Below are 15,338 nucleotides of genomic sequence, written 5' to 3'. Positions count from 1 at the left end.
TCGGTCCGGTGCCTTTATTTACGCTATTTGACCGGCACTCTGACGAGAAGCCGCTTAAGACGCGCCACCATTTTGCATAATCTGTGAAGGAGAGGAAAGAATGGAAGATAGATTATGTGACCGACCGGGAAAATTGTCGCTCGAGGAGGCCAGAAGAGATCCACCAAATGTAAGGCGGCGCGACAAAACAGTCAAGAAATTTGTCCAGTCAAAGCTTCATGCAGACTTTCGGGAAAGGGGCTCTCGCCACATTTATTGTTCAAACATACCACAAGGGTTCGAAGTCTGCTTCGCGAGACCCTACTTTTAACGCTCCGTAAATATAGTCATTTCAACGTAACAAAATGAGAAAATATAGTTCGTCTATAAATTCTCCGGGCTATGCGGTATACGAAAAAGCACAGGAAAAAATATACGAGCCATCTACGAGCGAAATGCGTGCTGTTTATCACACCCGAGGCAAGGGTGAACGGGACGAAAAAAAAACTCCCCTTTGATTTAAAGTCGTCGACCGCGTTCGCTCGCCGACAATTCAGGTAAGCTTTAAATAGCACGCGGAGTTTCGTTATTTATTTCGACGTCCGCAGAGAGCATACGTGTTCACTGGATATGGTTTGCCGAGCGCAGTGCCCTCGCAGTGACGTCACGTCTTCTGTCGTGCTGCCTTTGGCGACGAAGTTCGCTTAAACGAACTTGCGAGAATTTGTGACGCTCGAGGAATGTTTATATCGCGAACGTGTCCGCACACCTACAAATAATCTCAGTTTTTCAGAGCTATTCTGCCAAACAGCGAATGCTTCGAGTTGTGGACGCTTGTACAGCGTGAACCAGTTTACGTGCTTTACATGCTCTGGTCGAAAATACACTCCTAATCAAGTCCATGTTAATAGCCGGCTATATCCAGGAAACCAGAAAAAAAATTGTCGGGTTTCCTGGTTATATCTAGCTGTTTAAGCGGGACCTGATTAAGAGTTTACCGGTTGCGAAGCAATACGATTTAAATGACCGATAAACGAATATAACATTCCCTTTCTTCTTAATCCGAGCGAAACGCAATAGCGCACTAATAGTCAGTGTTCCACGTTGTGAACATTACCGGTTATTGGGCCATCGTATTGGCCATGGTATTGACGTGTCGAAGCCGTTGACCCATACATAGGCGCATATGTCACATATGTAGCTCCCGAGAAGAGATGCACTCGAGCTGACCACTAATCTGGTGCTCCGAGACAGCAGTTATTGACACTGTTCCGCCAAAGGCAGCTCTTTCAGAAGGCAAGTTTCTGACGTCACTAGCGATGCGCGCCTTTTCCCGTTCCCCTTGCCTTCCTTCCTTTATCACTTATTTACCGAGGCACCGCGTAACCACAGACCCACCTCGCATTGTCGCGATAACTCACAGCGAATAAACAATATATCTCAACAGTAACAATAGTTGTCATCTCGTCAACAAGGTATACACACCGTTGAACACAAACGCAAGTGCAGACGTTTCGGATATGGTATTTTGCGTAGATTTGCAGCAGGCGAAACGAGCACCCAAGGACTCGTCTTTCTCTTTTTTTTGTGTGTGTTTTCTTATTAAAAACTTGCGAGTACGTTCTGGCCCTTAGCGTGACCAGGTTAGCACAAGTACCGTGTACCAAAAGTGTGAAAATGGAAAATGAAAAACAGTCGCTACTCGTCTGTGTGTACGTGTCAGTGTTGGTTCGCGAACGGCCTCGAAGAAACGGCAATGCTATTCGACCATGGGGCGGGTGAAAACTTTGAGTGCGACGTCCAGAATCGATAGCTTGCACGTGACATCACGGACGCAGGTTCATGACGTGCTGGTGATCCGTCATGCCGGATTTGATGACGTCAAGGCAGCGCAATCGCGTGGTGGTTAACCTGCTCCAACGTGACATTTTTTTGGCCAGTGAATAAATAACGAAAGAACTTGCGTGCAATGTACTGATAACATCAACGTGACATTGCAAACTTGGCGTCCCATCATATCGGTACCAATATATGGCACCAATATGTTGGAGTGCCAATATGGTACCACCATATTGGTACTCCAACATATTGGCTTCCAGTGACGTCAGTGCAGGCCAGTTTTGAGTCATATTCAAACCAAAGCACCGCACACGAGAAGTGTTTGTGTCCGGCATGGAAAGGGGAGTACTACATGCGGAATCTTCGCACATCTTTGTGCTTTCGATTGTCGCCCCCCACCCCCTGCCCTTTTCTTTTTCGGCGCAAGTACGTGACAGTGACGGCCCGATGCTTCAATTATGTTTTACGCATGCGCCGACGCTTTTTGGAACAAAACGGAGGCCGATTGTTTCATTCATAGACATTTCTATTCGAACTACTAGTCATTAGAACAAGAATTGAAGAAAGACCTTAGCACCCCTGTAATTTTTGGTTCTCCCTCTTTTTGCACGAAGCAAGCAGACGCAAGCGGAGCCTTGTAGCAAGCAAGCTTGAAGCGAGAATCATGAAGCAGTCAGGAACCTTGAGAGATTGTACGGGAGCTCGGCTTTCAGGCGTCACCCACATGGAACGTTTTGCCCCGCGTTGTCCGGCGTCGCCATTGTTAAAACGGCTGTTTAGCACTCAGCGGAAATAACCACCCGGAAAGCCTAATTGCTGTCGTTAGTTAACTGAGAAGACAGCCCGCGGCGCGGCGACGCCGAAAGAGACCAGGGCCCGTATTCACGAAAACGTCTTAAGCTAAAATTTTTCGTGAGAGAATATTTCAGCCAATCACGATGTGGGACACCATTAGCGACGCCGGCTGACCAATGGAAAAATCCACTTACGAAAGATAAGTTTTGTGAATTCGGCCCCAGCAGCGCAGCCCGACGCGCGAGGAAAGCGCGTCCATGTGGTTGCGCTCATGTGGTTCCGGTGCGTATCCGAATTCCCGAGGCCGCGCGTGACCTTCATTACGTCTGTGTGTTCGTGTGGATGCGTGTTTGTGTACGTGGTTCATCGAGTGGTCGCCTTCTCCGTGGCCTCTTCTTCTCCTTCATCGTCGACTCTGGCGTCGGGGGGGTTTCCTCACATGACGAGACACTTGCCCTTGAGTTTTTCCTTGCGAAGCTGCGACTTGGTCTTCTTGGTGTCGAGCTGAAGCGAGACGGAACGGCGCTTCTCCATGTTGAGCAGCTCCTGGAAGAGCTCGCGCACGTTGTGGTTCGTCTTGGCCGACGTCTCGAGGAAGCCGCACGACCAGCGCTTGGCCTGCTCCTGGCCCGTCTCGGGCGGCACCTCGCGAGACTCCGCCTCGTCGTACTTGTTGCCCACCAGCATGATCGGGATGCCCTCGGTCTCGCCGCTCTTCACCTGCGAGAGAGAGGACGAGTCGATGTTACAGGGCGACCACTTGAACGGAGTACGCTTCGTTGACAAAAGAGATACAGCTCGCCTTTAGGGAGAGAGAGAAATAGAGAAGGAATATAGGAGAGGAAGGGAGGTTAACTAGACTATGTCCAGTTTGCTACCCTACACATGCGGAGGGGAATAAGGAATCAAAAGAGAGAGAAAGAAAGTCACATTTCACACACACACACACACACACACACACACACACACACACACACACACACACACACACACACACACACACACGCACACGCACACGCACACGCACGCACGCACACACACACACACACACACACGCACGCACGCACACACACACACACACACACACACACACACACACACACACACACACACACACACACACACACACACACACACACACACACACACACACACAGCGCAGGGTTTCACAGGTGCACCTTTAGTGTTTCTTTCTAAAAGGGCCCCTAATCACTACGAGTTCAAAGAGGAGAGAATGATTTCTCCCCCGCCTTACTGCCTATCCTACAAGCGCTGTCTCCTCCTCGCTTATTATTCTATCGTAAAACAGATGGAGAATGCCATACAATAAGCGGGTAGCCTGTCAGGATTTCGCACTTTTCGGCTACGCTCTGTGATCTCCGAGTGAGACTTGTTGCGAGTTGGTTGATATCGAAAAGAAGCTAGGAAACAACAACTCGAGAAAGAAGTAGGAGCAAGCAGAAAGGTTAGCTCCCGACCACTCTGCTTCCTCTGGCTTCTTTCTCGAGTCTTTGTTTCCTAGTTTGCGCTATTATGTATCCCTTTGAATTCCATTTGTCATCTCCGCTTGCGCAGTCGAAGACGCACAAAATGAAGTGAAACCAGTTGACCGCGCACGATAGTCACGCGGCTCAAGGCATAACGGGTGGGCGACTGCGTAGCAAGCAGGGGCAGCAAGGCAGTCTATTAGACAATATATGGACCAATCGCGAGCTCATTTCCTCATGACGTCACGTGAACTGACTGCTGGCGTCACGAATTGCGCCGAAAAGAGGGGAAACATTAGGAGAGAATAAGGCACTTTGTTTTTCGTATTTGCGGAGGTTGTTTAGGGGCCCATGAGGAGCAAGGCGTTTTAGGGGTTGCTACCCTGCACTTGGGGGAGGAGGGCTGGGTGGACTGTTTTGCGAGCGTGCTCATCATCGTCGTACCTCTCGTATGACTTCGAAGATGGGCCTGAGCTCCTCCAGGCTCTGGGCCGAGGTGATTGAGTAGACGAGTATGAACGCGTGTCCCCTGGAGATGTTGAGCCTCTGCATGGCGGGAAACTGGTGGCTGCCCGTCGTGTCCGTGATCTGGAGCGTGCACACGTTTTTGTTGCAGCTGATCACCTGCGACAATACACGGCACCTTTTGTTTACCGCTCGTCGTCTTTGTTACTAATGTAGAATGCATTACGTGAACAAGGGGATGCCATATACACGAAGAATCAGGATATCGTAGAGTGCTATAAAAAGTGTAACGCTTATTTAAAAAAAAAGATTAAGGTTGTTTTTCTTTTTGCAGGTCCTGCGTGCGAAGATGACAATCTGATTATGAGGCATGCCGTATATTGACCGACTGCCGATTAATTTTGGCCACTTGGGGTTCTCTAACGAAAAGCGAAGTCGTCTTGCAGCTGCCTCAGCACAAATCGAATCGGCTTCATTAGGCTCAGCAGCGCAACTCCCCTTGCCACGTGGCAAGCGCGGCAAGCTAATGTCGACTATTGAACCATTAAATTTAGGGCTTATGTTTCGATTTCTGGCGAGACGAGCCCTTAAAACGGCAAAAACGAGCCCTCTTTTTCCGTGAATTTCTGGCAAGTGAAGATATGCCGGCTTCATAGATGTACCAAGACACCATGGCACTATTTTCGTGAAATAATAAATAAATAAATAAATAAATAAATAAATAAATAAATAAATAAATAAATAAATAAATAACGCGACAATGTTCATTATCATTACAGTTAAGATTGCCTGGTGCCCAATTTGGCGAACTCTATAAGCTGAAATTCCCGCATAATTTGTAGCACGCTTCGTGGTCTGTAATCCCGAAAGGTATGCTATCAACACGACTGATGCCAAGAAAACACAACTCCACTACTCCCTGAGCCTGAATTTCTCATTATTAGCGCGCGCTTACAGTTCGGTTGGTAATTAGTGAATATACCTAATTGCGTACAAGTCCATCGTGGATTTTCCGCGCGAAAAGCGTCCCCTTGTACCAGAAGAATGAAGCTGAAGAGGCAAGGCAGTACATTCCGTAGCACGCAATTTTATTTTTCAAATCTTGAATGCGTAAAACAAATTAGGCGATGGATGGATGGATGCGAAACTTTATTGTAAGTCCTGAGGTGTACGACTCAACGCGCAGCGGGCCGCTCCCACGTTGGGACAGTCAGGCCAAGCCCGACCGCCGCATCGTGGGCCCTCTGGACAGGCCATAGTTGAGCCCCGACATCGGGGCTTTCAGGGGCGTAGCCAAAATTTTTTTTCGGGGGAGGGGGGGGGGGGTTCAACCATACTTTATGTATGTTCGTGCGTGCGTTTGTATGTGTGCGTGTGTATATACGCAAGTAAAGCTGAAAAATTTCGGGGGGGGGAGGGTTGAACCCCCCCCCCCCCCCCCCTTGGCTACGTCCCTGGGGGCTTTTGATAACGGATAGCCACTTGTCTTCATTGAATTGGTCCGTGCCCCGTAACGAGGGGCAACGCCAGAGCATGTGGCCCTGTTAGCTCGGCGCGCGATAAATTTATTTACTCGCTTAATTTGTCCCGCAGGCACAAATTAAGCGAGTAAATAAATTTATCGCGCGCCGAGCTAACAGGGCTTAGGATGAGGCTTCTGGCAACGCGGTACGACGTCGCTCCATTTACTACGGAGCACAACGAGTAAGGCGTCCCCAGCTTTGTAGCCTGCAAATGGGGTCAACGGAGTCATGAGAAAAAGAATCACTCCTAAGCTCGCTCGACATCTATAAAAGTAAGTGAAATCACAATATGTTTCAATTAGTGAAACGTTTGATAGCCGAGATTGAGAGTTCAGGGAAGAAGAGAGAAACGAAAACAGTGAGCGGAGGTTGCCCGTTGCAGCTCCAATAGTTGATCAAGGACAGTTCGTTTCCCGAACTGGTATAGTTACAATCGTATTGCCTTGCGAGTGCCAGCAACGCGAGGGGCCGTGCTTGGAGCAACTGTCTATATAACTGTATATAAGTCGGCTGTAACAAGGTGTATATAATTCGGACATTTGTAACTCCGCGAACGGTTCCTGTTCAACCTACTCAACAGAAAATGGTCATCCTCATGAACGGCCTTTATCTCCAAATTAAGGGAGACAAAAAAAAAAAAAAAAGCGACTGCTGCCACTCGCACTGAGTTCAAACGGTGGCTGGTGAACTAGGCGAATTGATTGATGCGATCGCGACACTGAGAGTAAAAAGAATTACGAACATATGCTAGCTCCACGAAAAGTCACTTAGTCAACAACTGCCTGTTCGACAGAAAAATCCTATCAGTTGCGTGCCGAAGAAATTGGGCGGACCCCACTGCTCACCACTGGTCCACTAAAAATAAACAGAAATAAATAATAAATAAATAAATAAATAAATAAATAAATAAATAAATAAATAAATAAACCAGGCGAACACGCGGTCCGCACATGGCTGTCTTCGTCCATATATATTGTTTTAATTTTCTTAATAAGTATATTCATGAGCTACACAGACGTAACTGGCTTCAAGCAATTTTTTTTTCGTGAGGCACCCCATGAGATCACCTTTCTTTGAAATATAACTGCGGAACAAACACTAAATTTCACAATCAGCGTTCAGATTTCAGTCATACTGGAGGTCGCTGCTGATACGTTTTGCGCATCTCGATGCCAAATCTCCCTAAGAAATGACCCATAATATGAGATATGAGAAAGGCCTTCTTTTAAATGGCGCCGTTAGCTAACATTTTGTTCAAGGAAACGCCTTCTTCCTCTTGTTCTTCCAGCGCCAGTGATGGTTGGAAAAACGCTGAGTCACTTATTTATGTATATCGATTCTTCGAGGGCTTTTCGCACGTGCAAATTGAATAAGTTGCAAAGTTTGATATTTTTTTTACAGGAACAAGGCAAAGTCAAAGGGTAGAAATGAATTATGTGCTAGTGGCCTGTTTAACATAATACAAAAGAAAAATAATTTAGTCGCTGAAGGTGTAGCAGGTCGTCTGAAAAAAAAATTGCGAATTTCACTTTTTTTGAGAAAGCTCTGTATTCAGCATCAAAAACTTGCCTTGGTGGTCGGACTAAAAATATGCACTATACTTCATTTGAAAGCTCTATATATTAGCTGAACATAGACAAAGTTAAAAAAGGGTATTATTTTTTTAACTTGAGAAATATTTTTTTGAAAATTTGTATCTCCACCAGCTTTTCGCCGACGTAACTCAAGCGGCATGAAGCACTCACAACGGCCACCTTCAGCCCATGCCAACTGACATGGGATGCAGACGTCAAACATGGTGCTGTCTATAAAGCAGCCCCATTTACTTTTCCATTGCTTTGTAGGCAGTGCCATATTTGACGTCTGCATCCCGGGTCAGTGGCCATAGGCTGAAGATTGCCGCTGTGAGTGCTTCATGCCGCTTGAGTTACGTCGGCGAAAAGCTGGTGGAGATACAAGATTTCAAAAAAAAAATATTTCTCAAGTTAAAAAAATAATAACCTTTTATAACTTTGCCTATGTTCAGCTAATACATAGAGCTTTCAAATGAACTACAGTGCATATTTTTAGTCTGACCACCAAGGAAAGTTTTTTGATGCTGAATACAGACCTTTTCTCAAAAAAAGTGAAATTCGCAATTCTTTTTTCAGACGATCTGCTACACCTTCAGCGAATAAATTATTTTTCTTTTGTAGTATGTCGAACAGGCTTCCAGCATATAATTAATTTCTACCCTTTGAGTTTGCCTTGTTCCTGTAAAACAATATCAAACTTTGCAACTTTATTCAATTTTGCTCGTGCGAAAAGCCCTCGAAGAATCGATATACATAAATAAAGTCATTATTTTTGCAGTTACCTCACTTCATTAGCTTGCCGGAAATACCATTTTATCGAGTGCGTCCCATAAACGTCCTTTGAAAAAAATTGTTGTTTCATGCCCTTTAGCGCAGTCGGCGCAAAACTACACAAATAGGCGGGAAAATTTTCGACAGCAGAAATAAACGAGCAGATCGAGTTTCGAACTTCAAGAAAAAGATGGACATTTTTTTTCAGCCATATTTGTGATGGTCGGAAAAACGCTGGATGATTTGGCATGGAATGACCCACATAGAAACAAAGAGAGAAAGAAAGACAGAAAACTCTCATGATGCGCGAAGCAGTCAATGCGCTAAGGCACATGTCCATGGTTTTTTTACATTGCAAAAATGGCGAATAGTGAGACTTACCATAAATTAGCCAATACTCACCATTATCAGCGAACAGCATCCATATTTGGCGAGCACTGTTATTATACGAATAGTTCTGGAATATGACTGTGACAAATTGTATACTTTCTGTTTTTGCAGCATTGATTGTTATATCATCTTCATTACTTTGATGTAATAGCTTGTACGTCCGGCTTTACATGACTGACATTTGAATAAATTTATAAAATAATAGAAATAATTATTAAAAAAAAGAACGAATAGTGGTTGGCGCTCAAGGCGAGAGAGGGAGCTGGAGATCTTCGAGCGCTGCAGTTTCGGTTTCGTCCGACAGGCGACGCCACTTCAGCGAGCGCCTCCGCCGCGCCATCAACGGAACCGAGAGGAGGCTGTGAGACGGAGGTCACGGCGAAGGGAATGGAAAGGGCGGGTACCGAGGGGGTGTTAGCACTAGCGGTCTGCGCACAAGCTATGCACAAATTAAAGTAGCTTCGGTACCCGTTGAATAAGGCACGGATGAATAGAAAAGGAAGAAAAATGGCGTAAACTCTTTTGTTAAAGTAACGCCGTCGTGAGAGTCAAACTCTGCGGGCGCGTCGCCGGTCTCGCCCGCAGGGAGCGTCGCGAGAAAAATCGAACGCCACCGAAGGTGGGACAGGTTTCGCGGCAGGCCCATCCCGGCTGCCCGGACAATGAACTTCATGGCGGCGGCCCCTTGACCGCGGGGTCTAGGTTGTCGACCCTGGCGCGGATCGCGGAAGCGATCGCTCGCCCGCTAGACCGGCCCGCAAGAGCGGACTTCGTGGGGTTGCGTTAGTGGTCATAGAGGTGCGAACAAGGGGGGACAGAAGGGGGCGGACGTCACCCCCTCCCCCCTAATTATCGAAGGGGGCGCCAAGCATGGTCGTCGGCAGGATTTTGTTTAGGGGCGGGGGTGGAACTCGGTCTTCCATAGCGCCTGGGGAGGGGGAACGACATGACAAATGCTGGTGTCACTTGGGGGAATGCTGGTGAGGCTTGCGGGTGGGAGGGTGCAAGTGTTCTTTTTCTCACCCCCCTGCCGATGCCCGTGGCGCCAAGTCTTTCCCGTGACTTTGTCCAGTCCGACCTGTCCCGTCATCGTTTATAGTCCAGGTTTTTTTTTTTTTATGATAATGGCGGCCGAGCTACCCTGATGTTGCATTCCAAGTATTGTTTACTTGGGGCACCAAAGGCAGGCCGTTTTGGGGAGCACGCGTCATCGCCTAATATTGTTATTTTTTGCATATATTGTTGCAAAGCCTGCTTTCTTTCGGACTCGACCAATATGGGTAGGGGGGGGGGGCGGTCGCTGCGGTAAAACTTGGATCCCCCCTCCCCCCACTAAAGAAGTACCCTGCGCACACTGATGTTAATGACGTCGGGGGCAATCGGAGTTCGAAACCTGAAGCAGACACCCTCCTTTGGTTCGTTGAAAGGAGCAAAAAAAAAAAAAAAATACAGCGGGAAGGAAAGAACTAGCACAACGAACGACACTTGGGTGCTTTCGATCGCGATCGAAACCCTGTCGGGATAAAATTTATCGACCACGATGAGTCCCGACCCACATATTTGTGTATGTATGTACTCGGAACGCAAATCGCAGTCTACACATACACACAAAAACAATCACAGGCAGATGACAACAGCAAGAAAACACTAAGCACCAGGAAGGCTCAAAGAAAAAAAAAAAAACTGAAACACGCCGGCTCTTTTGCAAGGACATTAAGTAAACTTTTCCAGCACTTCATATTCTCGGACCGGTCCCGATTTGACAGATTGAAATAGTTTTGCTCTCTCCTATATGTGCACCTCACGCACCATCTTGTGAGATCGCCGTGAAATAAAAAATAAATTTACAGATATTTAGAATAAACTTACAAGGTGCCCCTCGCAAGCGTGCGTTATAATGCATTCCAATCTGTCTTTTCTGAATATAGCACTCTGAGACGTTCGCTTTTTTTCTCTTGATTCTGCTTTATTATCTGGAGAGTGACTGGTTCTCGTTTCTCAACCCAGCAGCGATCCGAAGCGGGCATCAGATTGGCCATGGCTTCTTGCTGCTGAGTTTGGGGGCACAGATTTAATTTATTTGCAGAGGGAAACGCACACCGCTGGCAGGTAAACGCAAAAGAAGCCTTTTGTTCCATTTTTTAAAGGAACACGTAAGACGGCCTTCCTGATCGAATTTTAAGCGGAAACACTGAATAATAGGCGCCTCTCACAGCGTCTGTTTGCCTTGGGACATTAAACGCCAGTGGTCCACAAATCAATCAATCAATCAATCAATGAACCGTCCTCGGGAAGCTCGCAGGGAGGGGTCCGCAGTGCAACTCACCTGTCTGTAGGTGTCCTCAATGGTTGGGATGTAGCTTTCCCTGAACGTTCCTTTGACGAAACGTAGCACCAGGGAGCTTTTCCCGACACCGCCGGCTCCAAACACGACAACCCTGTAGTCGTTGCTCTGTTCAGGCATGCTCGGTCTCCTACGATGCTCTAGGTTCGAATCCCGCAAGGGGCAGCAGGGGTTAGGAAGGAAAACGGGAAGAAAAGTTGAAGGCGGAACAGAAAATGATCTCGCAAGAAGCCTGGGAGCGACTCGAGAAGGGCTACTACGATCGCGCCGGTGAGCGAACTGCCTAATAATGCAGCGGAACCAGCGCTACCCGCTTATTTTTCTTGTTTTGTTTTCTTTTTTCCCGCGCTTTTTAAACTTCGGAGTCACGCGCGCGCCCGCGATGTTCCCGCTTACCCCAGAGAACGCGGAAGTGCGAGCCGGCCAAGATGCTGCTCGCCTTTTGACAGGCGTCGTCCCTGCCGGGAGAGCGCGCGTTTTTTTTTTCCCGCGCTATCCCCAGTGACCTCCTTTCCCGGCGCGTGCGCGCGCTTTTGCGCTTTTGGGGCTCCCGCGGTCCGCACTTTCCCGCGCACCGGATCCCTATTGAAAGAAAAGGAACCCCCCACCACACTTACGAGGGCTCAGGGTGCGGCGAACGCGACGGCGCGCACCGTGTCTCTCCCTCTTTCCCATTGGTCGAGCCCGGGCAGTGACGTAACCGGCGGGCGCCTATCGGGCTGTTACGTTTCGCCCTCGCGCCCGATCGTCTGCCGGAGCGCTTCTAGAACTATGTTGGTGTCCGTGCCGTCGCTCGGAGTATCGGGGTACACTGCCGTATTTTGTTGTTTTTGCATTCGCGGCGAGAACTTCTGGCCACCGTACTGCTCTTTTTTTTTGCCTCCTTTTTTTCGTGTCTTTCTCTTTTTAGCCACACTTGTTCTTTTCTACTGGGCACAGCAGCTCTCTCTGGAGGAAATGAGGGGGAAAGAGAATCCTGCAGATTCTTTACGACAGGGCGTCGGTTGCTATTGGATTGCTTTCTTTTTTGCATCGCGAAGGCGGCCCAGACTGCGCGTCGCCGCGTAGAATCTAATTTGGCGCTGTGCCCGATATTACACACACACGACGCTGAGTGCATCGCCAGACGATCAGGCATCCAGTGAAAGTAAAAGTGGCACATACTGTAATCTTTCGCTTTTGTTATGTTTTGAGCGCGTAGTATTGTTCGATAACCATTTTGTTGCAGACGTTTGAGAGTGTTTTACAATTTATTTTGAAAACGTTTTCTTAGGCTAGTTTATTCATGACTTCTTGAAGAAAATTGTAGCGCAATTCAACACAAGGATATACAGGTACACGACACTGGCCTTATTTACTCATAGTTCCTGTCCCGTGTACCTGTCTGTCCTTAATTGTGTTGTTTTGCGCTACAATATTTATCAAGATTTGCAATCTCCTTCTCAATGTTTCTGCTGCTATCATTTTTGCTGTTGTGCGTGGTTTTTCACACCCATGATATTGGGACAACCGGCCTTAATTGTGGCAGGATTTCCCGTTCCTCAAAGAGGTACTGTCAGGAAAATTTTCGGTTGTCGTTTCTATGTCACCAAAGGCAGCCACCGTGTGGAGCGGCCGTGGAAGCTTCACGATATCTTGCGCGAGCATGTGACGATAATCTCGTACCGTGTCGTGACGTCAGGGTACAGTAGGAACCGAACCTAGCTTTAGAAAACATGTTGCAATTAATTCTTCAGGGTGCACTCACGCATACCACGAAATTTTCTTGAGTTCTTGGCCTTTCGCGTAAGGCAAAAAATCAACAATTAAAACATTTTTAGTTGTTGTTAAACTCATATACCTTAAATAGAAGCAAATAAAATTATGTAGTCCTCAGTTAACCTCTGTGTGGGCACTTAGATTCATGTAGATTGCTACATGAAGTGGCTCCGTCTAGAAATTATTTAGACTGCTCCGTGCAGTGTAATCCTGCCGCAATTTTTTATTAATTGAAACACGTTAAAATCATCGCAAGCACTAAGGCCAACTCCTTTGTAATTACAGCCATCTTTGTGACCGACGTAACAAAGTTATTCGTCGTAAAGAAAGAAAAAAAATTCACAGCATATCCACGGGTGAAAGATGAAGAGCTTGGGCGAAGCTCCTGAAGCAATCATGGTTACACCGTGAAATCTTCAATGGTTTCGCCCAGCAGTAATCAAAGCGATAGCCCAGTACATCATCAAAGACGTGACAAACACTGTATATATTTATACAAGAAATTTTATTAATCGTAAGTGGTAGCTAGACTGTGGCTTCCGTTCCCCCTTCATTATAACGGCTTTATGGTCGGTGAAGTGATAGATCGGTGATGGGTCGTAGTGGGATGTTTGCAAAGACGAAGTAGTGGGCAGTTTGCGAAGGTGGCTTCCGTTCCCCCTTCATTATAACGGCTTTTTTTGGTCGGTGAAGTAATGGATCGGTGATGGATCGTAGGGACGTCTTGCTCCGCAGCGCCACTCGCTGCGGAGCAAGACGTCCCTGGTTCGATTCCGCGCTTCGGAAGCATTTTTCTGAATTATTTTTCTTTGGGGCTTTTATATATATATACTATACTATATACTATATACATAATACGGTGCATGACGGCGACGGCGAAATCCAGCCGAGACTGTCCATATAATTGCTATCGCAATAATATATTTGAATGCGTTCACTTTCCCCTATGGAGGGTTCACTACGTGCGAAGTACCCTTTACGGAGCAACGAACCGTCCGGCTTGGCAATTAGCACTAGAGCACCAGCACGCGCAACACACACACACCCACACACACCCCACACACACACACAACACACACACACACACACACACACCACACAACAACACACACACACACACACAACACACACACACACACACACACACACACGCACGCACGCACACACACACACACACACACGCACACACACGCACACACACACACACACACCCACACACAGAGACACATACATGTATATATGTAATATACGCTAATACCTGTTGCATAATTGTTAGTAGAGAAAAAAAAAAGGGAGCGCAAGCTTTTGTTGAAAAAGCTGTTAGTCTAAGGAACGCAAGAAAAGAGAGAAAGAACTGATGACGACATTCTAAGTTTCGCTGGGTCAAGCAGTAGTCATAAGGTATATTGGCTAACTGCTCTAATGACGTATTCATTGTCCTCTGTGCACTGTCAATTCACAAACATCGCTTGTTCCTTTTCCGAATACAGGAACGTAGCGAAATATTAGCGCAGGCGCGCAATCACAGGGTGGCGTCTCAGCTCGCGCCTCGTTTATTTGCTTCTTGATGGGTTTATTTCTCGCTTTTTTATTTCTTGTTTGTTTCTTCTCACGTTGCTTTTTTTATTTACCTGTACTATATCAACTTATTCAATTTTTTTAGCTGCGGAGCTGTTTATGTTTGGGGTTTGTCCGGCGTCGGATGCAAGAACTCGGCGGGTATGACACCACAGAAAGAGGGTATGCGCCAGGCGCCTCCTATGGCATAGCATACGAGAACGCACTTCGGGGCGAGTTTGTAAGAATTCATCGTAGAGCAGTTAGCGCGAAAAATATGGGCACACGAGCCAGGAACGTAAACACGTGACGAGCCGTACTGCCATAGCATAGCCAGGCATATAGTAAGTAAGTATAGTATAGTATAGTATAGTATAGCGAGGCGTGGGAAAGGGAAGTGAGGGCGCGAGGAAAGAAAGAACGAGGAAAGGAAAATGTGAGAGGGTTAACCATGGCACAACCGTGTACTCTAAGCATAGCAAGGAGTGGGAAACAGAACTGAGAGTGAGGAGGAGTGATGTGAGTGTTAGGAGGGGGAAGGGAGGGTAAGGGATACGTAGAACGAGAAGAAACACAATATAAAGAAAACAGAAGTTTAAGAAAGATGAAGAGAGAAATCAATCCGCGTTCACCAGGTGGTGACGCTTACTTGCTAGCTCCGCTGTTACTCAGATTTCACAAACGGTGAAACTGGCTTTGACTTTTTTTTTGTTTCGGCGGCGCCACTACAGCTGACACATCTCTTTTTATATTTTTGTATTCTTTTTGTATATTTTTTGTTGTTTATGATAACTGTTTTTCTGTTTGGGCTGCACGAACTGCAGGGCAAAATAAGAGTATCGCGTAACTCAAGCGA

The 15,338-nt window shown here is 46.9% G+C and overlaps 1 protein-coding gene across 1 annotated transcript in view; it reads right to left on the bottom strand.

Moving 5' to 3' along the window:
* Positions 1-226: 226 nt before the first annotated feature.
* Positions 227-15,338, bottom strand: part of LOC119405340 (GTP-binding protein Di-Ras2) — a 172,756-nt gene continuing 157,644 nt past the window's right edge. The window contains exons 2-4 of the mRNA XM_037672175.2: positions 11,150-11,307; positions 4,545-4,724; positions 227-3,333 (exon numbers count right to left, since the gene is read on the bottom strand). Coding sequence (XP_037528103.1) covers positions 3,049-3,333; positions 4,545-4,724; positions 11,150-11,287 — 603 coding nt within the window. The 5' untranslated portion in view covers positions 11,288-11,307 and the 3' untranslated portion in view covers positions 227-3,048. The remainder of the gene's footprint in view (positions 3,334-4,544; positions 4,725-11,149; positions 11,308-15,338) is intronic.

This window comes from Rhipicephalus sanguineus, chromosome 9, assembly GCF_013339695.2.
Source record: "Rhipicephalus sanguineus isolate Rsan-2018 chromosome 9, BIME_Rsan_1.4, whole genome shotgun sequence".
NCBI lineage: Eukaryota > Metazoa > Arthropoda > Arachnida > Ixodida > Ixodidae > Rhipicephalus > Rhipicephalus sanguineus.
Note: the sequence above shows the minus strand (reverse complement) of the source record. Positions and strands in the feature narration are given on the sequence as shown.